Source organism: Patiria miniata, unplaced genomic scaffold (genome assembly GCF_015706575.1).
Source record: "Patiria miniata isolate m_02_andy unplaced genomic scaffold, ASM1570657v1 HiC_scaffold_9, whole genome shotgun sequence".
Classification (NCBI taxonomy): Eukaryota; Metazoa; Echinodermata; class Asteroidea; order Valvatida; family Asterinidae; genus Patiria; species Patiria miniata.
This window is the reverse complement of record NW_024037076.1, coordinates 8,010,727-8,036,760: the sequence shown is the minus strand read 5'-3', so window position 1 is coordinate 8,036,760 and position 26,034 is coordinate 8,010,727. Positions and strand designations below refer to the sequence as shown.

The 26,034-nt window shown below is 41.2% G+C and overlaps 3 protein-coding genes across 3 annotated transcripts in view; 2 read left to right on the top strand and 1 right to left on the bottom strand.

Moving 5' to 3' along the window:
• Positions 1-1,511: 1,511 nt before the first annotated feature.
• LOC119720392 (scavenger receptor cysteine-rich type 1 protein M130-like) lies at positions 1,512-5,022 on the top strand (the record flags this gene model as incomplete). Its single annotated transcript, XM_038190057.1, has 3 exons — positions 1,512-1,592; positions 3,854-4,313; positions 4,694-5,022. Coding segments are annotated over 3 exons (870 nt in total), but the record flags the coding sequence as incomplete, so codon positions are not given.
• A 2,348-nt stretch (positions 5,023-7,370) lies between these two features.
• LOC119720797 (immunoglobulin-binding protein 1-like) lies at positions 7,371-16,107 on the top strand. The gene is made up of 8 exons (XM_038190643.1): positions 7,371-7,525; positions 9,092-9,204; positions 9,602-9,740; positions 10,598-10,777; positions 11,733-11,903; positions 13,260-13,399; positions 14,422-14,546; positions 15,024-16,107. Exons 1-8 carry the CDS (start codon positions 7,403-7,405, stop codon positions 15,062-15,064), a joined length of 1,032 nt encoding a protein of 343 aa, XP_038046571.1. The 5' UTR covers positions 7,371-7,402; the 3' UTR covers positions 15,065-16,107.
• A 1,211-nt stretch (positions 16,108-17,318) lies between these two features.
• Positions 17,319-26,034, bottom strand: part of LOC119720404 (arf-GAP with GTPase, ANK repeat and PH domain-containing protein 1-like) — a 41,055-nt gene continuing 32,339 nt past the window's right edge. The window contains exons 11-17 of the mRNA XM_038190068.1: positions 23,203-23,346; positions 22,712-22,785; positions 22,256-22,418; positions 21,444-21,561; positions 21,092-21,284; positions 20,333-20,500; positions 17,319-19,958 (exon numbers count right to left, since the gene is read on the bottom strand). Coding sequence (XP_038045996.1) covers positions 19,752-19,958; positions 20,333-20,500; positions 21,092-21,284; positions 21,444-21,561; positions 22,256-22,418; positions 22,712-22,785; positions 23,203-23,346 — 1,067 coding nt within the window. The 3' untranslated portion in view covers positions 17,319-19,751. The remainder of the gene's footprint in view (positions 19,959-20,332; positions 20,501-21,091; positions 21,285-21,443; positions 21,562-22,255; positions 22,419-22,711; positions 22,786-23,202; positions 23,347-26,034) is intronic.

Genomic DNA, 26,034 nt, shown 5'->3' with positions numbered 1-26,034 from the left:
TCATGCGTAAACCACAAAAAAATACTCTGACCAATGTCCTCAAACTATAGGATTTGATATTTGTGAATCAGAACAGGGACCCATAGTAAGTCACATAGCCCCCAAGTCAGAGGCCTATAAATTCCCTGACACCAAATCCGGAGAGAAGCCAGGGTTTCCGGAACCGTTATAATACTGATCGCCGTTTATTCCTTGAAAGGTATATGACCCGAGAGTGCGTGTCTTTTAGGTCGATTTATGCGCCAAGTATTACTTGCCCGGATGCTTGGAAGTCCGGGACGAAATGTAGATGTGTCCAAATTTTCATGACTGATTAAACCGAAGATTAAGCATTATCATTATGGCGTCTCTTATTATTTTTATGGTTCTCATTTCCGACCAACCTCGAAGGTTGGAAACTATGGAAACCATTAAAAAAACATACCTTGGCGTCATGGGCCAAGTTTGGCCTGTTGCCATGTATCCAGATGAAGATGAGAAGAACAGGGGATCCCCTTATTAGGCCTACATATTCCAATCGATGAATGTCAGTTATGTTGATGTATCATGTAACTTGGTTGGAAGTCATGCGCTTGAACATACTTTGTTTCGAATACACTACATCAGCCTTAATTCATAGCAAGGCGCGATCTGCGGTTGCGTCGTTCCTGACAGCATTTTGATCGTCTCGTGGAATACTTAAATTCTTCGATCGGTATCTGGGTCTGCCAGAATCTCTCCAATACTGCTCACTTACATCATTCGACGGACAAACATTGAGAGGGAATTCCTGCTACAAATGGGTTTCATCAGTCGCAACATTGCTGTGTGGATATTGTCTGCAGTCATTTACCGTAAGTATGACAAACCATTACGAAACAAGTTATTGATGCATGTTCGTCTTTACTGGTTCATTAATAATTGTGATGGCTTCTGGAAATATAGAATTCGTTTGGCAAACCCTATAGAGGTCACTTATAGGAAGAAACTTTCGATTCGGTCTTCGAAGTCTATCAGAATCTTTGACAGAAGTTTCATCGGACAACATAGTGTAGTGTTAGTGTTTTCTATTTATATATAACGTAAGCACTTTTCGCGTGAAGACCAATCAAGTGACTCAGCAGTGGCACATCATTACGCCACGAAATGAGTTTTTCATCTCAGGATTTTTCTTCGAAAATGTTCCCTTTTTCGAATCAAAAAGCACATACCATTAAAACGAAATTGAATACAAACGTTAAAAAAAATGTAACCCATGAAATGGAATTCTTGCTCTGCATTCCTCTTCAGTTTTGACGAAAACGGTTGATTTTAATGACCGTTTGGATTTTCTTGAACTTATTAATCAACCGAATGATCGAGTATCAAGATCTACAAGGACTCTTTATGACGATTGAATGCTGATGTGAGGGAGCATTCGCACTTTTTTTAAGGTATTATTTTTTTTAGTGGAAATGTGCTGGGTAAACCTTTACGTTCCCTTTTTTTCAGAGCTGTGCTCCGCCCATCCCATAAGCGAAGAAGGTTCACCAATCAGCGAATCCGAGATAGCCAGACTGTTTACGACTGGTACCAGGGTGGTACGTGGACCAGATTGGGGATATGGAAATCAGGTACAAATCCAAATGTTCATCGTTTGTCCATAAACTCGGTGAAAGTTTCTTTTCAAGTTCACGACAGTCAAATGTGGTTTTTCGTTGCCCATGAACTAAAAACTTGTCACGTGAAATAAACGAAAGTTAGAGAAAGCTATATAATAATGACCAACCATGGAGTATATCTTCACGGGTTTTCAGGCTGCCTTTCAAAATCTGGATTAGGCCCATCATTATATATTTTTTCCCGCTACGACGGTACTCCACCGAACGCATTGTTGACCTTGATTACAATGGCTGGGTGGAGTAAAGTGGGATACGGGCAACACGAACAGATGCCGAATTGGTAAAGGGGTAAATACGTTGCCGAAAACGTTGCCTTAAATTATTCTCGGCAACCGGCGTATAGGCCCGGGAGAAATACGCGCCCGTTGCCGAGAATACTCTGGGGAGGATCCAGGATTTTTTGCAGGGGGGAGGGGGGGTGTCAACAGCAAAGCAATGCTGAAATGTAGACAGTTTTTTTTATCCTGTCACTAGGCCTCCGTAAAATCAATAGGTGGAGGGGGGAGGGGGAGAGAGGGACGGGGGGAGGGCTCGTCCAATACTTTCAATGGGGGCGCGGTTCAAATCAGACGATCAGTGACACTATACATGTATTACACAATACGGTACAAATAACCCGTAACCCAGCTAGCCCTGTCCGAATTTTGTGCACAGGCAGATTTCATTTCCAGTAAAAAAATGTTGGGTGTCAGAGCAGGGGGGGGGGGTAACATTATTTTTGATGTATTTCTATAAAACAAAACAATTGAGCTAGATCGAGGGGTTGTACCCCCCCCCCCCCCCCGCTCTGGACCCGCACCTGAATACAACGGGCTCCGTTTGCGCTGCAGTAGGAGAGACAGTCTACTGCCTTGAACACACCCATCTTTGTAAACACCGGCAATCGTGGACCCCCTATTGTCCCTAATCATCATTCCTTAGTTTGTACTCGAATTATTTGCAACAGCTCTCGTTGGTTTTGTACACGTTATCTAACCGAGGAGTCCTCGACTTGGTCCCTGTCCTCAATTCATCGATGATGTTGCACGTGTGTGTCCTCAATTTACACCATAAACAAACGCATCCATGGGTTTGTTTCTGCATTCACTAGGGGACGTTGGACGATAGAGGACAATAGGGTCCCCAATTCATGAAGGTCCCCAATTTGGCGATCGTGTATATGGGAGGTCTTCCTAAAAAGTTAAAGTATAAACAAAAGAGGGACATTAGGGATCCCCGATTGCAGGCAAATACACACTTGTGTAATATGATACATAGTACCCTGTGGAGATTATGCATAATAGGGAACAAAAGATTGTATACGTCTCCATAGGGCAATTTCTATAGGTGAATACGTCTCCACAAGTCTATCACGAAATAGATATATGGATTTCACTAAAACAACTAGGAATTTCCAAGGTGTGTTGATTCGTCGCAAATTAAAGTATTTTATGTAAGGAATATTAAGTCCGAATTACAGCCGAGGAAATCAATTCTGGTAAAAAAAAAACCTTTGGACTACTTCCGTTTCAAACTCTTAAATTTTAGTACACGAGAACATAGAAATGACTCCACTAGGATACAAATTCCAGTAAGCGTGTATGTGAGTTTGTTTCTGCATTCAATAGGGTACAATAGGGTCCCCAATCCCCGAGAGGTCCCCAATTTGGATTCGTGTATAAACCATTTGGGAGGTCTTCCTCAAAAGTTAGTGTACAAACAAAAGAGGGACAATAGGAGGTCCCCGATTGAAGGCAGATATACACTTGAGTTTGTTTCTGCATTCATTAGGGGACGTTGAACAATAGGGTCCCCAATTCCTGAGCAGTCCCCCATGTGGATATGTGTACAAAACATATGGCAGGTCTTCCTGAAGTACAAACAAAAGAGGGACTAGGGGGTCCCCGGTTGCAGGCAAATACACACTTGTGTGCGTGTGAGTTTGTTTCTGCATTCAACAGGGGACGTTGAACATAGAGGACAATAGGGTCCCCAATCCCCGAGAGGTCCCCAATTTGGATTCGTGTACAAAACATATGAGAGGTCTTCCTAAATAGTTAAAAGTACAAACAAAAGAGGGACAATAGGGGGTCCCCGGTTGCAGGCAAATACATACTTGGGTGTGTGTATGAATATATTTAAAAAAAATGGGGGGGGGGTTTAATGGTTGACTTGCTGGTTTGAACTATACATGTTACATGTTATGCTAAGGTTCACAAGTTTCTTTGTGACAGGACGGTAATCCGCCTGGAGAGGGTAGTGTCGACAGTGAATTGAGTAGCGGCTGGATAACCGTACAATGGGACGCGGGGCATAGAGCTGGTTACCGAGTGGGAGCAGGAGGGAAGTACGACCTGAAACTTGTTGAGGATGCACCCATTCGTTTGGTGGACGGGGATGACAAACTCAACGGTCGAGTGGAAATCAATCACGACGGGATCTGGGGAACAGTCTGTGACGTCAACTGGGACATCCAGGATGCCAGGGTCGTCTGTCGTCAGCTCGGCAACTTCTTAGAAGCAGTGGAGATCAAGACGGGATCGTTTTACGGAGAGAGCGAGCGACCGATCGTGATGAACCGTGTGGCGTGTCGAGGGACGGAGAGTCGGTTGGCTGACTGCCCGTTTGTCTGTACCAGCTCTCGTCCCTGTAATACCTCACAAGTGGCCGGGGTGATTTGCCGACCAAAACTCAGTAAGAAAGACCGTTACCACTCCTTACTATTTCTCGTATTTTAATACCCAAAAACAGTTTGTCTTCACAGCAGGATTTCATTTGTCATTAAAATCATAATTAGGCCCCATAGTTCGTCATTCTGATGAGACAGATCTTCATCCGATATCAAGTCTATCTTTTAATACTTCAACATTCTTTTCATCTTATTTCTTTTCCAAATCTAAAACATTCAACAGTATACTGTTGAATGTAAGGAATACTGCAGTATTCCTTATTTGTCAAGTTAAACATGACTTTAAAAAAATGATATAATTCAATCAATCGCTGTTTTGTTAAAAAAAAAAAAAAAATCAAACAAAGTGTTTCAAGTTTTAAAGAAAGTTATATTTGTTTACCAGATACGGTTCGGTTGGTTGGCGATGGTTCGAACGCCGCCAGCGGACGAGTAGAGATCTACCGTGATGCGACTTGGGGGACAGTTTGCGACAATGACTGGGACACGGATGACGTCCAGGTCGTCTGTCGTCAGCTGGGATTCTCCGGGGCTGTGGAAGCCAAGTCCGGGGCTCATTTCGGCCAGGGTGAGGGGCCAATCCACATGGAGAGAGTGACCTGTGATGGGTCTGAGAGTCAACTGGCTGACTGCCCATCTCATTGCTGGGAGACACCGGCATGTAGCCACGCCCAAGATGCTGGCGCCATCTGTCGTCAGGATGAGGATGAATAAGCCACGGAAAGTTACTTATCTAGAAACATGCAGTTATTATGCTTTAGTTTGACGCTATTAATCTGTAGCAGCATGTATTCTCATGCAGGTAGTGCATGTATAAACCGAACTATGAACACTTCATGACAGAGGTGTTGAAAAGATGCACGTATTTAGCTTATTGACTATATTTGAGGATATCTGGCAAGTTTAAGGCTATATATACACATACACAGTGGCGCACCCAAGGTGGGGTCTCGGGGGCTCCCCCCCCCCCAAGAGGTTGTCAATTTTGGGGGGTTTTTGGCAAATTCTTTTTAGCCCCATGATTTGACCTTGGTGATATTGGCCTATTTGCAAGTAGTATACTGGCGCCACAAACGTCAAAATAGTCCCCCCCCCCCCCCCAAAAAAAAAAAAAAAAAAAAAAATCTGCGGCCATAAATTTTGGGCAACATTTTTTGAAAAAAATTAACTGCTCAAAAATGTGGAAAAAAAATCATTGTGCGCACCCTCCAAGCCAAATCCTGGGTGCGCCACTGTACATACATTCACTTTTCTAAACACTTTCTTGCCATCTGTTTGTAAACATGTTTGAATACTACACAACGTTTAAATATTTAACATTTTTAGAATATTGATGGGGGAGTGTTTAGCAATTGCACATTGATGTTTAGGAATTGGACACGTACTGTTTAGCTTCTAAACGTAATTATGTTTACAAAAAGATAGCAAGATTCAGTTAATTTGCTAAACGCAATTTTTAGGAGTGATCTGCATGCTTTCATGAACAAAATAAAGTAACTATTAAAACTTAAAAGATGTCTTACTTTTTCCCAGTTGTTGCCTCCAAGTAAAAACTAAAAGATCTTCTTCTTTTTATTACAAAAAGATATTTTTGTTCCCCGAAGGTTGTTCCCGAAATCCTGTCCCTCCCTATTCGGGTGCCGATAGCTGGTAAAGTTAACTGTCTAAAGAAAATAAATGACTGACTGCGGTTTATACCTTGAAAGATTAAGACTTTGAGAACATGTGCGTTCAGGGTAGCAAAACATGTATCATTCCCGTGTCTTATATGCCGCGTATTCCCTTGAGCAGGTATTTAAAATGCCGAAAGAATCGATCAATGTCAAATTCGTACGTCAGAAATAAAACCATTCGTTTACATTGAGCATTGCAATTATTCTTGCATGTGCGCTCATGTATCCTGGAACGCGGCTACATATTTCATGAATGTTGACTTCGTTTTTTACATTCAAAGATTGCTTGGAATCTCCTATAGCATTAATTTATGGCAAGTTGCACATTCCGGAAGAGCTGCTGATAGTTCTCATCTGCCTTTGCTAGAATTTTTCCAAACGGCTCACTTTAACGATCAGACGAACAGTAAGATGAGAGGGAGAACCCAACAAAATTGGTTTCATCAGTCGCAACATTGTTGTGTGGCTACTGTCTGCAGGGGGCTGTACCGTAAGTATGACAAACTATTTTGTCTACTAATTATTGCGAGTCCAAGGGCGTCAATCACTTCTCAAAAGTGGGGGGGGGGGGGGGGGGGGGGGGGGGGGACATACCTTGATCAAAGCGAAGTCCTAACGGTAGTTCGGGGCCCACTTTATGCCCCCGGAAAATTTAGGATTCTAGACGCTCTGTGGTGCGATATCTGGCAATTTTTTGACCACTTTAACAACTTTTTTGAGCAACAGATCATCATTAAAACATCATGTTCGACTTTGGAGTCATTGAATCAGCTATTCTGAGGTACAGAATCAAATGTAGGCTACCACTTTTATTCGGGGACGAAAAAAGGTGGGGAGTGGACAAACGATACTCGGATATCCCCCCCCCCCCCCCCCCCCCAGTTTAAAAATTAAAGGGGGGGAGACATGTTCCCCTCCCGTCCCCCACCAATATCGACGCCCACGATGGCGACTGAAATTATTGTGCAGCTTCTGGAAAAATCGGATGAATTTTTTTGACAATCTTAGATTGTCTCTCAAAAGTTTAGATCAAAAGCGAAGTATAGGCCTACTTTTGTAAAGCTAATATTTTATTAGGCAGAAGATTTTATTATCATTACCAAATAGAAACACTCCGGTAGAAAAAATCAAGCTACTATCTGTTTCTACGCCATTTTTGACGGGTTTTCAGTTACAACGTACAGCCTACCTTGTTAATAACATACTCTCATTATCCGGCAAGTAGGTCTTAATTAGGAAAACCAAAAATAAACTTGTTCTAAATTGGCTGGATCTACAAAATCTACCGGACAGTGTCATCATAAAAACACAAATAAAGTCTCTCAGAAAAAAAAATCTCGACAGCAGCGGCGTGATTATTAATTATTTTTGCAGATGACCAAAGTAAACCACTGACACAGTCAGAGAGGGCGCCATTCAACATGGCGGAAAAGGCAGACGACGTTTCCGACGCACCGAAGTTGTCTGAAATTTTCGAAGATTCTTGGCGAATTCAGCAAGAGCTTGAAATTTCTGATGAACCAACAAATTCTAAGTCTTATCAGGTGACAATAAATTGTAAACATATTTTATTTGACATAAATTTGCAGAAGATTTACCCGTAATAATGACAGTTGTGTAAATTCGTGTAAATTCGTTTTACAATGTTTTAGGACCTATTTGTACACGAATGGCGCGATCGATAATACTTGCGCTTGCACATTATGCAGTACTAGTAACTCCAGCTCCATACTTAAGCATTGGAGCTGGAGTGGAAAAATGTTGCAACCTGACGCCACTTTTTTTCATATATCATTTCAATGCAACCTGACGCTACCTCAGCGATTATGTAGTCCGAGTAACTTGGACCCAACTTATCGCCTTTTTTAACATTTGGAGTTGGACATGGTCTGGCGATCGCCAGACCATGTCCAAATGTTAAAAAAGGCGATAAGTTGGGTCCAAGTTACTCGGACTAGCGATTATGTACAAAGTTTATGAAGAGTCAAGAACATTTTCTAAATATTTATTAGGGCCTAACAAAATTAGATAGATTTCTCACTCAGTCTGGATTCATGTCTCATCATCATTTTGGGTAGCTTGAGTTACTCCAGCTGACATGCTCCATATTCATTCACATGTTACATGTGAATGACTATGGAGCATGTCAGCTGGAGTAACTCAAGCTACATTTTGGGCACAATTGCAGAATACCCCACCACTCGATCTATGCACCTCGTCGTAGCCGGCTACGGAGTCACGGTTGATTGCCCTCAATAAACCTTCTAAGCGCGACATGTATGTACTATGCGTCATGCTCCACTGCACTCCCACTCCGTATCCGCGTATCCTGCAACAGGGTAGTTGGTTTGGACTTTTTTTCAGCAACTCCCATTACTTTTGTGTTGCTTCGTTCTCAAGCATTATAAGGACTCCCACTTCGTATCCGCGTAGCCGGCAACAGGGTAGTTGGTTTGGACTTTTTTTCAGCAACTCCCATTCATTGTGTTGCTTCGTTCTCAAGGGGACCCCCACTCAGTATCCGCATAGCTGGCAATGGACTTGAGTTGTTTCTTTTCAAGTGATTCCAACCTCGTAGCCAGAGAATTTAGGGGTGTATTTCCGAGTGGCGGGGTAGTCTGCAATGACTCCCATTTTTTGCAATGACTGACCTTCATTGACATGATATATGGAGAAAAAAAGCGGTAAAAAAAACGGTACATCATGTACATCGCACTGTGATCGCCAATTTTCTTGTCGCGTTTTTTTTTAAAGGCAAATAAAATCCGAGAACCATTTGGTTGATACGTGATAGGCCTAGTCTGGTTCCAAGAGCCAAAGATCCTGACGTTGAATACTATAGGTCAGGCGGTTGATATAGATTCGCAATTGTGTTTTGCAATGCCGTAACAATAGCAGTTGAAAATTGCGTTACAGCTGCTGTAACTATAGCCACTGCCTTGTTTGTCTTAATATTGCGAAGACAACTTTATCCATAGACAACAGTTTAAATGTTAACTAACGTTAGTCGTTGTTTCTACTCATGATTAGTTCAACCTGAGTGAAGAGAAAAGAACTGTTTCAGACTGACTGATAACATCATTCATAATGGATTTGTTGTATTTGGCAAGGATGCACTGCACAAGGCCATCAAGATGTCGGAGCAAGCCACAGTCATGGTCAGCCAATTGAACCTGTTCAGCTCTAACGAAGAACTGGAAGAATTGCCAACCACAGATATACGGTGAGTGGGAAAGAATCTTGCATCCATCATCATGCATTATCTCAATGAAGGTCAGCCATTGCAAAAATGTTGAATGAAAAGACATGAATCTGGGACTGACATTTCCAATTTTGTGTCAGAAAATACTTTGATTATGCCTTTGACTCTCCGTAGACTTTGTATACAACGAAAGAAGTTTGCGTCTGGATACTACATTATTTCCGGCGAGTGAATGCTGTCCATCCTCCTGCAGATTAAACTTACATGTATCTCTAAATCAAAACTTGATTAAAAAAAAAAATGATTGCCCTCCAAGCAATTTTGTAAAAAGAAGTTTGCAGTGTCTGCAGATTCATTACAGGTTAAATTTTTGAGTTCAGTTATTAAAGTGAAGAAAAGTTTTTTCCTGTGTCCCCAGATACTTACTTCTGCCAGCGTTACTAGGCAGCCTCACCCTCAAGCTGACAGGGGAAGACAGACTAGCAGTGGTGGAACGCAGCAAGACGTATTTCAAAGACTTCCTCCGACGATGCAGACAGTATGGTGTGACTGAAGAGGTGGGTAACTGTGGGTTACTTGGGGGCTAAGCTCAGACAAGGTTAGCTTAGCAAAAAAAGAATACCAGCGAACATGTCATGCAAAGCATATTGGGTGTGACTGGTAACCGGGTGTTTCTCGCTTAACACATCAACTTGCTAAGCATTATTTTGGGCCCAGTATTTGGCAACGTGTGATCGCTCACAAGAGCTCAAAATGCAAGACACACTGCATGCGTTGTTTTGTGCATGTATGGCACGTGTGGTCTAGCGGTGGAGCACAGGATTCGTGATCGAGAGGTTGTGGGTTCGAACCCCACCGTGGCCATGCGTGTTGTGCCCTTGAGTAAGGCACTTCACCTCAATTACTCCTCTCAACCCAGGTGTTAAATGGGTACCAGCATTGTTCAATGCTGGGAAGGTAACAGACTCGTTGTGGAGAAGGTGTGGCGATCCCCCCACAGCAGCATATGAGTCTGGCCCAATCGCTATGAAAGAGAGATGGGCACTCCGTTCCTGTGAATACAGGTTCGTCCCCTTTACCTTTACCTTTTATACACAAATAACTTTCATTTATATGTGCACATAACAGTACAAACCTAGTCTTGTATGAAGACTGGATAAGGATTGTGTTCCCCTTATTAAGCAGCCTGTCCTAATCCCTGTCAACAGCGGTCAAGAGTGTGCTACCAACAAGATGAATCAATTTCAGTCGTGGGAATTCGGGCAGTGTGACCCAAGAAATTCCAAGCATATACCTCGCGTGAACTGTAGTCAAGCAAATGCACATGCATGTGTGTGTTTACTACAAGGCACTGCTAGTGCTAGGAGTTACGGTCATTAAAATAAAATCAAACCATTCTGACTCCCGGACACAGGAGATTCCAGAGGACCAGGAGGCCAGGTCACAACCCCCGAGCGGTCGGCCTGACCTGAGAGCCATGCAGGCCAACCGAGAGGACAAGATACGCCGCTACAAGCAAGCCAAGGAAATGGAGAGGAAAATGCAGGCATTAGGCACTCCATCTCAGATGAAAGACAAACCTGAAGATGTACAGGTAAAGTCTGGAAGCAGTTCGTCCAGCCATTCGCAGCGGTCTCCCTGGCCAGTTAGTTCTCACTTTGTCGGGCTGTGTCGACTCATTTTAGGATCAGCATGACCGGTTTTTCATACTAGTCAGTGTGACAATAAAGTGGGTTAGAATTTGAAGGGAACTGTTGCCCGATGGCTGGGTGTTTTTACCAACACAAAAATGGCAGAATCATTGGGAAGTCTGGTTGAAGTACCTCTGTTTGATTTGTACCCTTTGGCAAAGTCACTTTGACATGTATATGTACTTGTATCCCATCCAACAGTATTTGATCCACAAAGGAGGTGTTGATTATTGTGTGGGTAAGAGTGCAGGACTCGTAGATTTGCCATGGTCCAGTGGTTACGGTGTTTGACTCTTGTATGATGGTGCGTGGGTTTTGAACCCTGCCAGGATCATGGTGTTTGTGCCCTTGGGCAAGACACTTTACCACAATTGCCTCTCTCCACCCAGGAGTGGTCCAGTGGTTACGGTGTTTGACTCGTGTATGATGATATGTGGGTTCGAACTGTACCAGGGACATGGTGTTTGTGCCCTTGGGCAAGACACTTTACCACAATTGCCTCTCTCCACCCAGGAGTATAAATGGGTACCTGTGAGGGTCGAGGACCGATTGAGCGCTGATATCGGCTGCCGCATAGTCCCATGGCCTGATGAACGTGGGAATAAAATTGTAAAGCGCTTTGAGATTGTTGATACGATGGAAAGTGCTATGCATTACAATTTATTAATTTTATTTATAAAACCTTGGTTATAAAGCAAGTTAGGCACTGCTACTACACTTTACTCTCGGCCCCCTCCACCCCCCGCAACACCCCATCCCTAACCCCCACACGAACCCTCATCCACCAGCACCCCCTGTTCATGTTGAGTATTAAGCAAGGAGAAGTTTTAAAGTGCCACATTTTGACATCTTGCTCAGAGAGAATTCTACATCCTGAGCTTGAAGAAGTGGGTCAGCACGGCCCTGGAGGAGTTGGCTGGTGTCCAGCAGGAGATGGAGATACTACAGCATATGGCTAAGATGAAGTCAAGACAAAAAGAGCAGGGCGCCAACGCAGAACCCAAACCGCCAAAAGAGAAACCGAGACAGGTACAGGACAAACAGACCATTCCCAAAAAATTACAAATGGCCGCAATTTTGAAACAAAATTAACTATGTGCATAATCAGGGTTGCAGTCAACAACAAACCAATAGTTTCAGCTCAATGTCAATTGTGCTGTGTTTTTAAATTGTGTTTTGGATTGTTTACTTATCCTAATTCAAACATCCGTTTGAAAGGAAACCAACCTAATGTCTTAATTACCGTTCCCGAGAAAAGAAGAAAAAACCCTGTGTGTTTACATCGGACCCAACGGAGTACGAATACGCTTTTCCTGTCGTTTCCAGTCAATGTACGACATACACGTTGTGTGTGTCAATACAGCACCGTGCTCGCGAACAGCAACCACCAATGCACAAAATGTGGTTTCTTACAGGCGAACACTTTACGGATGAAATCACAACTAGCACCCAAACAGCTCATCATTATTGGGGTCGCAAAAGTGGACCCCGAAAGTCGTACAGGAATAACACAAAAACGCCCAGTTTTTAAAGGATAGTTGTGTGGATGTTTATATCCTACTTTTAAATGTTCTTTCCGATGAACATCATTTTTGTTCAAAGCGCTTTTGTAGCCCAATTTGGCTGTTCCAGGACACAGTGTCCCTTTAACCCTTTAGTCACTGTAGTGCCTGAAATCGCCCAGCCTATTACTCACTGTGGCACCCGAAACTGCACAAGCACTCTGTGGTTTTATTGATTCTTTGGTGAATAAACACAATGTAACACAATGTAATACAATGTAGTACAATGTAGTACAAGTGCTATATGGGTTAAGGCAACCGATCCTGAAGTCACAGAGATTGAGTTCTTTGACTTTTCACAGGAACCCACTTTTAAGTGTTGGGTACACACAACCGATGTTTATCTGAATTCACCAGGACAAACCTGTAGCATTTTCACATCGGCACCTTACGCGTGCCGTAATGGTGTTCAAAGCGTCGTGCGTGACTTTCTCTTTGTCAAAATGGATCTTTCCTGCATTGGTTAATTAGATCAATGGATGTGGTCAGTCGACCAGCTGGTCACAATCATAAATCAAATGTGGTCAGGGCTTATGGCCAAATTGGGAACCGTCCATTGAAGGGGGGAGGGGGGGCACTTGTGTACTAAATATCACACCACATACCACATTAATATAATTATCTTTTAGTTCATACATGATATGTGCACATTATTGCAGATGACATGAATTTTAATCATTTTTAAAGCGCTTAGAAACACTGCGTATGAAGTGCTATATAAATGTTAACTATTATTATTATTTTCTATGACAGTACATGAATGTGATGTACTGCATGACATATTTGAAGTAAACGCACCTTTAATCTACTTATCCCTGAACAGCCGATGAAGCCCTTTATTCTGACGAGGGATGCAATACAGGCCCAGGTGTTTGGTGCTGGCTACCCTAGCGTACCAACAATGACCTTAGAGGAATTCTACCAAAAGGAAATAGCCGAGGGAAAGATACTCCCTAACTCACAGTAAGTCATCAAATGCATCTAGAAATCAAAATGTATCAGTAAACTACAAAACTGTAAATGACTAGGTTAGCTTGATTTGATGATTTGTAAGAAAAAGCTGTATCCTTCCCGAGTGGTCTCAAGTTACCTTTGCCTGAGTTTGCTGTCTTGGTCATGTTCTAGAATCATGACTGTGGGATATTCCATAACCATAGAGCATTGTAGGTGTTGTGGCTTGGTACAACTTTACAGGACCTTAAAAATTGGGAGAGTACCAACATAGAGCTTGATAGGTCTGTTGATAGAGCCAGAGTATGGTGTTTAAATTTCCTCCATTCTTGCTCCGGTTTATGTTTAGTAAGTTCTTTGAAAATTTCTTTGGTCATTCTATTACTAGCAATTAAATTACCAAAATACACTACAACATTTTAGACTAATAATAATAATAATACCGGATTCTTATATAGCGCACGTATTTACCAACAATTAGGTACTCAAGGCGCTGTAAATTATGTATATTATTAAAGACAGGTAAATGAAGTACATGAGAAATATGAGACCCATTATGTAGTACCTTAAAAGGGTTGACAAGGTGCTGCAACGCATATTGCAGCCACTGCCAGAAACACCGGGGCAAACCCCTTCTCTAAGCGATAAGTGTTACTGGGTTCTTTAACGTGCATTACACAACACACGGGACCTACGGCTTTACGTCCCATCCGAAGGACTAAGCAATAATAGTAAAGTGCCTTGCTCAAGAGCACAAGCACCATGTTCCCATGGTCAGGATTCGAACCCATGTACCACGGCACACGAGTCGAACACCGTAACCATTGGACCACAGCACCCCACTAGATTCAATCTACCAATCTCTCCCACCCCATTCTACTCCGTCTTAACCCTTCATTAATTTATCAGATGTTTTAAAATCTGACATCTCTCCTCTAGTAAAAAAAATATTATTAATTTAAATACTAGAAAGTACTAGCTTAAAAAAAAAAGTCACACCACTTTCCTATTGTAACTGTCAATCTATTACACAGGAACCCAACTCCAGCCAGCCAGAGGGAGGAGGCAGAACGGAGAGAACGAGAGAAGGAGGAAGCTGTTGACAGAGACGACCCAGAGGCTCTCAGGAAAGCCAGGGAATTGGACGAGTTTAAAGACAGTAAGTTAAGTCGGCACGGAAGTCCTAAACAAAGGAGGAGCTTCAAATCAGGGAGAACAACAGTGTCTCTAAACACGCAGCTTTATACTAAACACATCTCTTCCTTTTCTGTCACCTCCTTGGGGGAGTGTGGCCTAGTGGTTAGGGTTTGTGACTCATGGTCAGAGGGTCAGGGGTTCGAATCCAGCTACTGGCCATATCATGTTGTGTCCTTGGGCAAGCCACTTCACCCCCACTTGCCTCTCTCCACCCAGGAGTATAAATGGGTACCAGCATTAGCTGGGGAGTAACTGCGATGGACTAGCATCCCGTCCAGGGGGAATAGAAATATTCTCAGTCGTTTCATGCTACTGAAATCGGAGATAAATGCCGGCCTGATGGGTCACATTGGCTCGTGACAGACTTTACTTACTTTCAATTCTTCAACAAATTTTGTTTGAATTCAGCAAGGCATCTTATATTTGTTTTTGTTTCCAGCTCATAAACGTGGCTGCGGAAATCGAGAGAACATGGGTTGAAGTGCGTCAGCTGTGCAGATTGGTCGACCGTCAGCATTGGTTTCTATCATTTACGCAAGTCCAGCCAAAGCTAGTTGCCCAAAGGACTTCAGAGGCAATCAGCATCTCTCAATTGCCATTATTTCGGATGGGCATCCCTTCAAAGGCTGGCTATTTGTTAAAAATGTGTCCGTGGACAAGTGCTGTTTCAACGGGAAGTATCAGATGAAACTTGCACTGAACATTTGAGGCATCGAGGCTTCAGTCCTTTTGTGGCGCTGTAGTGTCACAAGGAACTAAAATCTGTGGTTTTTTTTCATCCGAGTTGTACACTTCGGTGCTTGAAAACGGCTGTTGACGAGTCCAATGATCAGGACAGCAGGAATGATAAAATTGCCATATCATGTTAGTCTTCTTGCAATTCTTTATGCAAAACATTGCTATCATTGTGCATAAGTGTTTTATTTAAGTCGGCTGGTATGTTTTGCAAATTTCTTCAAGCAGTCTCAATCATGTTTAATAAATTTTAAAAAATACCATGTTATTACCTTTCTTTTGAAAGCCAATTCTTCCTGGCGATTTTTGTGATTGTTTTCATTGAACCCTGTCAAAAGGTAGTGGAATGGCTGAAAATGATCGTCATTGCTAATTGGTGTGTTCGAAAGACTCCATAACCAATATCACTTGAAAATATTATAGTAGGATAATGAAAGGCGATTTAACCCATTTGTTGGGTTCAATACAACATCTCTTTCTGGGCGTCACACAGGATTTAAACTATGGTAGACAGTACCCTGCTGTTGCTTCATGTTTGAAGCAATAGTGGATATAGTTTGACCTTCGTAAATTATGTGATTGAAAGAAGAAAACACAGGCTGCAGACAAAACTACATTTGTCATGTCACATTTTATTCACTTTTGTTTTAATATCTGTCTGACATTTTCACGGCTCCTCACATGGGAAAAAAATGTACATGTGTAATTTATTCATTGCATACGGTATAACCTATTACATGTACTACTTAATAAATAAATGGGATAAAGTGCAACCCAAACAAAAATTAGCTTGTCTCAAATTGTTCTTGTCTGATTCTTAACAAAATTCTGCTTTCTGGCAATTTTATTCCTTAATTCAAAATCGGTTTGTTCTGTACAAGTGCATGTAAAACAGTGTACCTAGTTCCTAATACAGTGCATCATGATAATGGGGTAAAGTGGCTTCCATTGTGATTTTTGTCTTCCGAAGGACAGATAACCTTCTATGGTACAGATATCTGTCCATAAATTCCCTCCTTTTTCATCGTCACAGACAATTTCACAGGTCAGGGAGCTGTTTAAACTCTAAAAAAAAAATGAACATATTTCAGTGTCTTTAAAAAAAAAAATTATTCGAGATCAATAATGTGATTTCAATGTATCATTATTTCTGTGTGTTTTGTCAACTTTAATTCAGTGCATGGTCTTGAGCCTTGTGTAAAAAAAAAAGGAAGGAACAAATCGATACGAAGTTGCACTAGCCAAGCTACACAGGCCACGACATCTCATTAACCAATTTTGGCATCAGAACTTTTTCCAGGCTCGGCATGATCCGTGACTTTCACTTGGGAGGATGAAACCTGACGTGTATGTATTTAAAGCCAGAGTCCATCATTTGCAGCTATCCAAAAAGTAACTGGCGTAATTATTGGTGAAAAACTTACTTGGTTGAAAGATAGTAAGGGAACTAAACTCCCTGTGAAATTATTCTTTCTGGCATGCTGTCATTCTGAAGAAATCAACAAAAGAAGGCCTTTAAAGAAGGCCTTTCCAACGGTGCTTCTTAAGTAGGAAATTCAAATTAGAAGTTCCCTTTTTTTTATTTGGCGAAGCGCGCGCAAGCATTGGCATGACGCACACGCGGTTGCTATAATTCGTCGGATCATTGCGTAGCTGCAATCGGCTCAGTGAGAACGTGTCTCGGACGCTGAATTCAGGCCGAATTCAAAACACGATTCAGCAACTTTTGATTTGAAATCGAGATCCTAGAATGTTGTTTTTCCTCAAAATATACAGCTGAAGCTGAGCTGAAACTTCATCAGGTTAGTTGTTCAGCACCCTTCTTTAGATATTGAGCACTTTTGTTGCTTCAAACGAACAAAATGCACAAATTACAAATGATGGACTATACCTTTAAAGCTGGTATCTCTTAGCTGAAAAGTCTTGGCATGACCATTTGAGACTTTTGAAAAAAACAATGTCATATAAAGGTTTTTCTTCTGCACTTGTTTTTTTAAAAAAAAAAAAGGGTTTCACAAGGATTTGTGAAGTAAATTTGAGGCATAATTATTAAGTGTGCAAGGTCACCACTGGTTTTACATTCGACACGCTGAAATTTTTTTTTTTTAAAAATCCACACCACCACGTAGACGTACTGTATTTTTTTTTAAACGCGACCGATCGCTCACTTGAAATTCTTTAAAGTGCCCAATCCAAACACACACTTGTATTTTGCTCGTTGAATTTCATGAAAAAAAAACCCAATTGAAATGAATATCAAGACAAGATTTTAAATGATATTTTTTTTGTAAATTGTACACTGTGAATTGTATGATTACATGTATACAGTTGCATTGCCCATGTGGATAATCCACTTTGTCCAACAACAAAAAAGATTTCAAAAAAATAAATACTTTTGTAATTACTACTGCAAACAGTGGTTAACAATGTTAAAAAATACCTTTCGGTCGATTTAAGTCTGGCAGTGGACTCAAAATCTACTGATCTGTACAAAAATCACTGCCGTTTAGTTTGGTCTACAGACCATTGCACGAGATGGCTTTTACACTACAGCACCATCTTCAATTGGAGTCATGTGATTCCAGTCACATGACACAGTCACATGAGACACTACACAATCATGTGATCACAGTCACATCAGAAGAAAAAAAAAATCATGTAACAGTCACATTACTTTAATACTTGATAATTATCATGCGACATTTGTATTTGTACAGTTTATCACGTTATCATTAGTTCGAAGTATATATACCACATAGATAGCATTCTCTGTACAGTCAATATTATAATACATTTTTGTTTCATATATAACATATTTACTTTCACATTTTAAATTTAGAGCTCATAGCTCCAAGTACCTTAATGTTGTCGAATCGCTTTTAAGCATTGTTCTCGCAATCTTCTGAAACCATCTTTGCCATTTTTATTATTTTTTTTAACAAATAATACTTTTTTTAGTCAGAGATATCTAAAACAGAAACACGATTTGGGCAAAACTCAGACAAGTTCCCAATTCACACAGTTTTATGACGATAAAAAAAACATTTGGAAAAAACTTGAACATGTTTCCAATTCACAATGTTTTATGACGGTAATATGAATGGTATTTTACTGAAGCGAAAGGTAGGACATGGTTTGGTTACAGTCATGAAGGGAATTGGACTATCATCAAAGAAATGGGGATTGACTGAAAAGGGTTTGGTTGGGGAAAATTACATGTATGCTATTAATCACTTCAAGTTAGAGCTGAAATACATTATTATTCATTTTTTCCAATTTGTGGGATCCCGTGATAAAAAAAATTCACTTGCTTTTCGGCCAGAAAAATATCAACATTTAATCAATTTCTGAAGAAGGAAAACCTACAAAATATGCTAAAAATGTTAATTTAGATCAACTAAATTCTGAAGTGCTGTCAAATGACCCGTTTTCTATCCTAGAAAACCTGATTTTTTTTGTTGTTGTAACTGTGAGTACTTTCTTAATACATTTACAAAACTTGTGTGATCGAGATGAGGTTAGAGGCATAATATGGTGAAACGAGTTCAGATCTTTTTATTCGATGCATAAGTATTTCCGTCGCGTTTCCTCAACTTTGACACCGAGAGTATAATGGCATTATTTAAGATACGACTCCACAGAATAAATAAAATCGTGAGAAACAAGATAAATAAAAACAAATACAAAAACAAAGTTTGACACAATTTTGTAGCATTGCTCTATAAACTCGACGATGTATTTTATTGGCAATTGACCGTGGTTTTTACGTCAGGAAGAAAATGTCCCGCCAAGAAACCTTTTCGAAAGTTAACAGACAAACAAAGACAGATGAGTTGTAGATTTAAGAACGAAAATGCTGACCAATTAGACAAGATGGTGGGTTTAAAAGATCTCGACTTCTATCACTTGTCAGAGGTTGTGAATGAAGCATAGCAAATTTTCATGTTGCGAATTTGCAAAGGTTGATATTTCGAATACGCAAACTTTTGCTGCGTATTTTGCGTGACGTAAAATTTGGTAGCAATTGCACACACGAGTACGACAGGCGAGGGCGCTAAAGGGCGTCACAGTCCCACTTCGTGAGTAGACTCGTACGTATGCGACTGTTCGCATGGAGTGCACCCAAAACATTAGCAAGCACAACATGAAACACCTTCCAGTTTTCCAAAGTGCCCCTTGTTTGCATATTCACCACAAATGGGCATTAATGGCATACAGCCCGCAACTTGGTGACCTTTGTTCTACAAGTTAGATTTCCAGCCCCCAAAAAATAACAACGGGGTCGAGGATATCTGTTCTTCAGAAGTGCCAACTGCGTGAGAAACGTTCACTCGTGGTGGCAAAATACCGAAAGGAAATCACCCTGAGCTTTGAAAAGCAATTCATGATAAACACACACACACATAAACACATGCAGACGTCTTCGTCGATATCAGATGACGCTGGACGCTAACTTGTTGGGAGTGCCTCTCCCGTGTGACCTCCGCAGGGCGCTGTTGTTGATGTTCATGTCCCCGCCCCCGTCGTCCGGGCAACCGTTGGCAAGCATGACTTTAATGCATTCGTCGGCTCCGACGCTGCGGGCGTACGCGAGGGCCGTCCTGCCGTCGGCATCCACGGCTTTGACGTCCGCGTTGTACTGGGACAGAATAAACGGAAAGACTTGAAAATTACAACACACTTCTCTTGGTGAGTAAAGGTGGGAAATTTTTATTTTCATCTAAATTTGCTTACGCAAATCAAAAACAGTGGTGCGGACTTTTTCTCTCCCAAAAATGAAAAGTAACTGTAGCCTACTTTTCTCACATCATGTTTCAGTTAGGCGTTTCGAAACTGTTTCGCAGATTTTAATTAAGTACGTGAAAAGTTCAACAATTGAAACAGCTGAGAGCGACAGTGTTGAAACATACAGTTGCAGTTGTTCTGAAAGTTCAGTCAAAGCAAAATCAGCAAAATGAGTTGACTAGAGTCACAGCACGACACTGCAACCGGCGTCATACTCCTCTGACTCACCCAGACTAGTAGCTGAGCGATGACCACGTTGCCCATGGCACAGCTGAGGTGTAGCGCTGACCGGCCGTCACCTTCCCCGTAATGATAATTGACGTCATCTTGGCTGGCATGGATGAGTACCAGTATGACCGACCGTACGTCCTCCTTGATCACCGCTTCCATCAGTTGCTGTAAATCACAGACATATTTAAAACAAATTCTAAATAATCGGCGATCAGCCCCTTATCGGTTGTAAACCAGATATCTAAAACTGCCCTCCAGCACTATTATTCCCATTCATAAATACCTTTTTGGAATTTTTTTTTTTAAACTGGCAAGATGTTTTGTCAATGTTCAGGCCACTTCCATGATGCGTGTCACATGTGTGGTTGTGCTAAATGTCTCATTCTCCTTATATGGAGATCATATCAAATTGTTCTCAAGCACCCGGTCGTCTCGGGAACAATTTCAAACATCGTTGATTTTAAACGGCGGTTTAAGACCACCCGCGTGACAGGCTCTCGACCAATAGGAATGGGTAAACTGTCTCAAGTATTTATGAATTTTGCCCGGCACTGACTTAATTTTCTAAGCACTGTTTGCTGAGTTCTTTCCTAGAGCCTAAAACAAAAACAAAATTACAACCTTGCTCGGGTGGGACTTGAACCCACGGCCTCCTGCTTACTAGTGCAGACGTCTTACCATTCACACCATTTGGTTTTACCCTTTGCCAAAGTTACTTATATCACTATGTATGATTTTTAAGCACAATCAACTCACCACTCCAAGCGGTCTGTCAGTAAACGGCGGCGGAGCTGCAAATTCTTTCTTCTCGTACTTGGCCCGTATCCATTTCTCCTTCTCCTCCCGGCAGGCGGTCGCGGCCGGCCTGGTCCGGTTCCTTAGCGATCCTTCCCACACACTGTTGGCGGTTGCGTTGCCGATGGACAGCATGACTGCGGTCAGCTCGGGTCTGCAAGCCAAATGAGACATGAAACATGAACGAGGGTGAAATTGCAAAGGCGTTCTTCAACGGAGTTTTAAAAATGATACCAGCTTTTCAAAGAGAAGAATGTGAAAGCAAAATAAAAGATGCTCGATTCTTTTAGCATGACATTTGTCTGGTACTTACGGCCACTCGTCCAGTTGTAAAGACCTCACTCTGGATACGTGGGAACCTAGATTTCTGTGGATTCCGGAACACTCGATGCAGATTATCGCTCCGAGGTTTAAACTGGACCAATCAGGGTCTGAAAGTGTAAATGTGTGTGAGAAAGTTATCCAATGAGCTAGTTCCTTATTCCAACTCATCAAAATGTGACACGTGTCATTGGTAACACTACTGGTCTAAGGAGCCCAAAGTGTGTGCATACCACCTGAGCACGAGCCTGGTTGCACGTAAAAAATGGCTTCTAATTTTGTCCACTGAATTAGTCTATCCGCTCTGTTCACGAGTACCCCCTCACCGGCAAAGAAAGTACAGTTGGGGGTGACCGACCGACGCCATCTTGCCTGACTGCAATTTTGCCGTGACACGCGACTGTACCACTGCGTGTATATAGTACAAATCCCCTGGTGTACGTGCATCACACACAAGCAACGGTGCGCGTCAACCAGCTAAATGTCCCGCCCATGGGACATTGTTGCTAGGTAAAAGGGCGCCCTCTTTCGTTGGCGCACGGATCCCATACAGGTATTATTTGGATGAAAAAGGTTGAATGCTCTAACCGATTTCTGCCTTTGGTTAAGATTCTATTAAAAGGCCAATTGCTCACAAGTAGCTCTGGCGAATTGCGACTCATTTTGTTGGGCTGGGTTGCATATTTCCATCTTCACTCCATTTCTTCCTGAAACATCGCATGAAACATAATCACTCCCCTCACCTCACTGACTCTTGCCCCCTCCTAACCCCCGCCAACTCTGTCCGTTGTCGTCAATACTTACTCGGTACTCCACAGTCCACACACTGGTTGTTTCCCCGGACTTTCCGGATGGCTTCCACCGCGGCCGACCGTTCCACGTTGGTCATCAGCCCCTTGGCACTCACGTTGGCTTGCAGACAGGCAAGAATTTGTTGCTCGATCGCGGTCACCCATACGTCACGTTCCTGAAAATGGAGAAGGAAATTCACAATTTTTGTTTGGTTCATTAAAATCAGAAGAGGCTCGTTTTTCAGCGTCTTAAATGTGTACCTTTTTTGAGCTACAGAGGGTCAAATTTGAGTCGGTTCTTCTTTTTTTTTCAAGGGGGGGGGGGGGTGTTCTCCAGCCAATTTCTTTGACTTGCTGAGCTCAGATCTTTGCTAAGTACCATTTTCTGTCTTATTGAGCAGCTCTACGGACCAGGTCCAAGTGAAAGTGAATTCAGATATCAGTCTGTTTTTGGCCCGTTTTGACTCACCTCAGCTGACGAGACTTCAAAATGCCATTGCCTGTTGTCCAGTGAGACAATCACAAACTCATACTCATCGGTATCTGAAGGAAAAAAAAAAAGTAAATAAATAAACAAATTCTAAAGCAAGAAGAATGCAAAGTCATTTCTTCATCAAGTCAAAATTTGTCCAAAGCTTTCCATAGATAAAACTGCTCCAACGTTATATCAAAAATCGATAAATAGTAAACTAGTATGTATAAAATACCCTCTTTTTTTTCAGGAACACTTTGATCTTAATTATTTAGTACTGTGTAAAAATGGATACCAGTTGGCCAAATACTAAACAATTTCTAGTCTGAAGAGTTGATTTGAAGCCTAATCCAGTCAGAGTTCACATCAGCCCAAAAGTGACTCAACGCAAACTTACATGTAATTTGTTTAAAAAGAATTTTATACAAAATTGTCATTTAAGTACAGGGTACCCGATTGGACAGTTTCAAATGTCTCCAGCCACTAACCTTCCTGCTGATTGGACGTGTCTAGATTCTTGCCTCCTCCAGAGCTTCTCATTCGTCGATGCTTCTTCTTTGATGACTCCTTGCCGCCTACCAGGTTACCCATTTGAGGGAAGGCCATAGGCGCATCCATGCCGTTGGAAATACCTGCAAAAAGTGAGAAAAACCAACTCAAAAAAATTATCAAAGATTTCATGTAACCCCTCACATCCAAGGCATTTTTTTTCTTGGAACTGTCCTGATTCAACAAAATCTATTAAGCTTTTTTTTGTAAAGTATCAGGGTCTGGGCTTTTAAACCTTTTTCAGTCCAGCAAAAATCCTCCAAGAACTCAGTTAGATTTTGCAAGATCTGTGGGCGTTTGGGTAAAGCATACGCATACAGCTCCTTTTGTTGCCAAAATACACAGCAGAGAAAAAATGTCAAAAAGTATAAAAACCTATTCGCATGTGATGCGTTAACTGCCTCGGAGCCGTTCTTAATTAAAATGATAACAATACAGTTATGTTCATTTTTCTGCTTCGCAGTTCTAATGACATGACATTTGACCATTATTTCAGGATTTTTTTTTCTTCTTTATATTTTTTTTAATTTTAATTTTTTGGGGGATGCAATTTTCATAGTTGTCCAATCTTGATGCACGTCAATCCACACAATGCAGTTAATCAAATGTTAGTATATAACATATTAATCACTGTAGACATTTACATGTACCATATAAATAGCATGACAAACAAAAAGGGGTAATTATTGAACTTGAGTTCCTGAAACTCAAATTCATGTTGGATAATTTATCAAATGCATCATCACAATCGTTCTATTCGTCTAAAAATTTAGCAAATTTGATTATTTTTCCCCCGATTGTAACATAAGGACAAATTACGTCAATAGAAAAACCAAATTGTGTCGTATTTTAGGCGTGGATTTATTTACATAATCTAATTTAATGTCAAAATCTAATTTGATATCCAGTAATAAAATGTTATTTTCTGCTTGAGCTGCCCTTGAATTTATCCATTTAATTAATGCATTGATTCCCGTTTACAACTAGTGCCATATGCTGGGCCCGTTAATTTCCATAACAGCTGTTGAAAATAACATCATCGGTCAGCTGTTGAACGTGCTGAAAAAATTGTTCAATGTACATGTACATGTGCTATGAATCTGTATGGCAATTAAAATTCGATTTAACTGCGGAAATCCAGAAATGGTTTCAAATTGTCCAACGCATGCCCGAGTGCTCACACAAACTTCAAATCAATTTTGTCGTCCAACAATCAGTTGTTTTTTCTCAAAGAAGAGAAAACGAAAATCAAAAACCTTTCAAACCGAACACCGCATGCTGTGTCACTCCAGGCAAGATGCAAACGTACGGCAGGAAAGCAGTGCAAAAAAAGTGTGGGAGTATGTCTTACCGAAAAATGGGAAAACATGTCGAGAGGATACCCAAAACCACATGCGAGAACAAGAACGGAACAAAATCATTTACTTCAATGTGAACATTTTCAAATTCAATCTCATGAACAAAACTAGTTCATCGACAGGTTTCATCCACTGCTCGACTTGAGGAGGAAAAACACTGGTTACATGCATTTACAATCATTCGATCTGCACAACATAATATTTCTTTCATTACAAGAACAGCACAAATATCTTCTCAGCTTCCGGGAATTTCACACAGATTCCACTGAAAAGCTCTCTGGTTTGTGAAGTCTCTAAATATCAAAGCCCACTTGAACTCACCCATGTTTGTTTTACATACCTAGTGTGGAAACTCCTTTGTTTTCGTGTAGTTAAGAAAAACCAGTGGGAAAAAAGTCATTATTCTCAAACTGTGAAAACTCTTTCAACCCAATTTTTTTCTATGATTCCCTTTAGTGTTTCTCTTCATTTTGCTGCAGATAAACCTAACCCAAAAATGCCTCTAAACCTGTTTTCCAGAGAGGGGGAAACCTTGTGTGGACGTGGGCAAGTCCACACAACGTCGCTGCTACCTGGTTAATGTGGACATCTTTTGTTCGGAAGTCCACTCAGTGAATGTAATGCTTGTTCAGGTTTGCCATTGTGTACACAACTTCTGCCATCAGGTTGGGTGGCTTAAAGTTACCACACAATCACTAGTTCCAATCTCTTAGTAAGGCCGTAATTTTTTTTTCCCAAGTCCTGAGAAACAATTTGGCAGAGTTTTAGCCCTGCTTTGCAAGCCCCGTTTCCCATTGCAAATTTTGACAAAAGGGCATGTTTAATAAAAAAAAAATAACATGAAATCCTGGTTAAATTCAATAATGCTATTAGGTTTATGTTATGTGCCACATTTTTTTTTTTCAAGCAAAATGAACAGGAATTTTGGGACAGCATTTCTACTTTTAAAAAATATTTTGTTGTTTTGTTTTGTTTTTGTCAGTATTCAGATGTCTGAAATGAATTGTTTCGAAACATTTTCAAAGCTTAAACACTGCAGCACTGAGGATAAACAATGCACGCATCCACAAAGTCGGGGAATTTATGCATTGTTCCCGAGACACAGAAATAATATAATTTAACAAAAAAAGAAAGACATCGTCAAAAATAAAAGGGAAGGAAGGAAAGGTTTAGAACAGAATAAAACTTGTTAGGTGAAGCATAAAATTTGCTGTTATTTTTTTTGGGGGGGAAGGAAATGGACACAGAACATACTGATGTGGCTTGAGTATCCTCTCCACATAAAATAACAACAGTTGGAAAGTGCATTTTTGTGGCCAAGCTAAAACAAACGACCTTCCAAGGTCTCTCAACTGCACTTTTCATGTCAAATACATTAGCATTGTCAAATTGGAAACAGAATTAAGTTTACAT

Coding starts and splice junctions, on each gene's coding strand:
- LOC119720797 (XM_038190643.1), top strand. CDS start 7,403: ATGGCGGAAAAGGCAGACGACGTTTCCGACGCACCGAAGTTGTCTGAA. Junction 9,741..10,597: donor AGTATGGTGTGACTGAAGAG/GTGGGTAACTGT, acceptor TCCCGGACACAG/GAGATTCCAGAGGACCAGGA. Junction 13,400..14,421: donor AAGATACTCCCTAACTCACA/GTAAGTCATCAA, acceptor TCTATTACACAG/GAACCCAACTCCAGCCAGCC.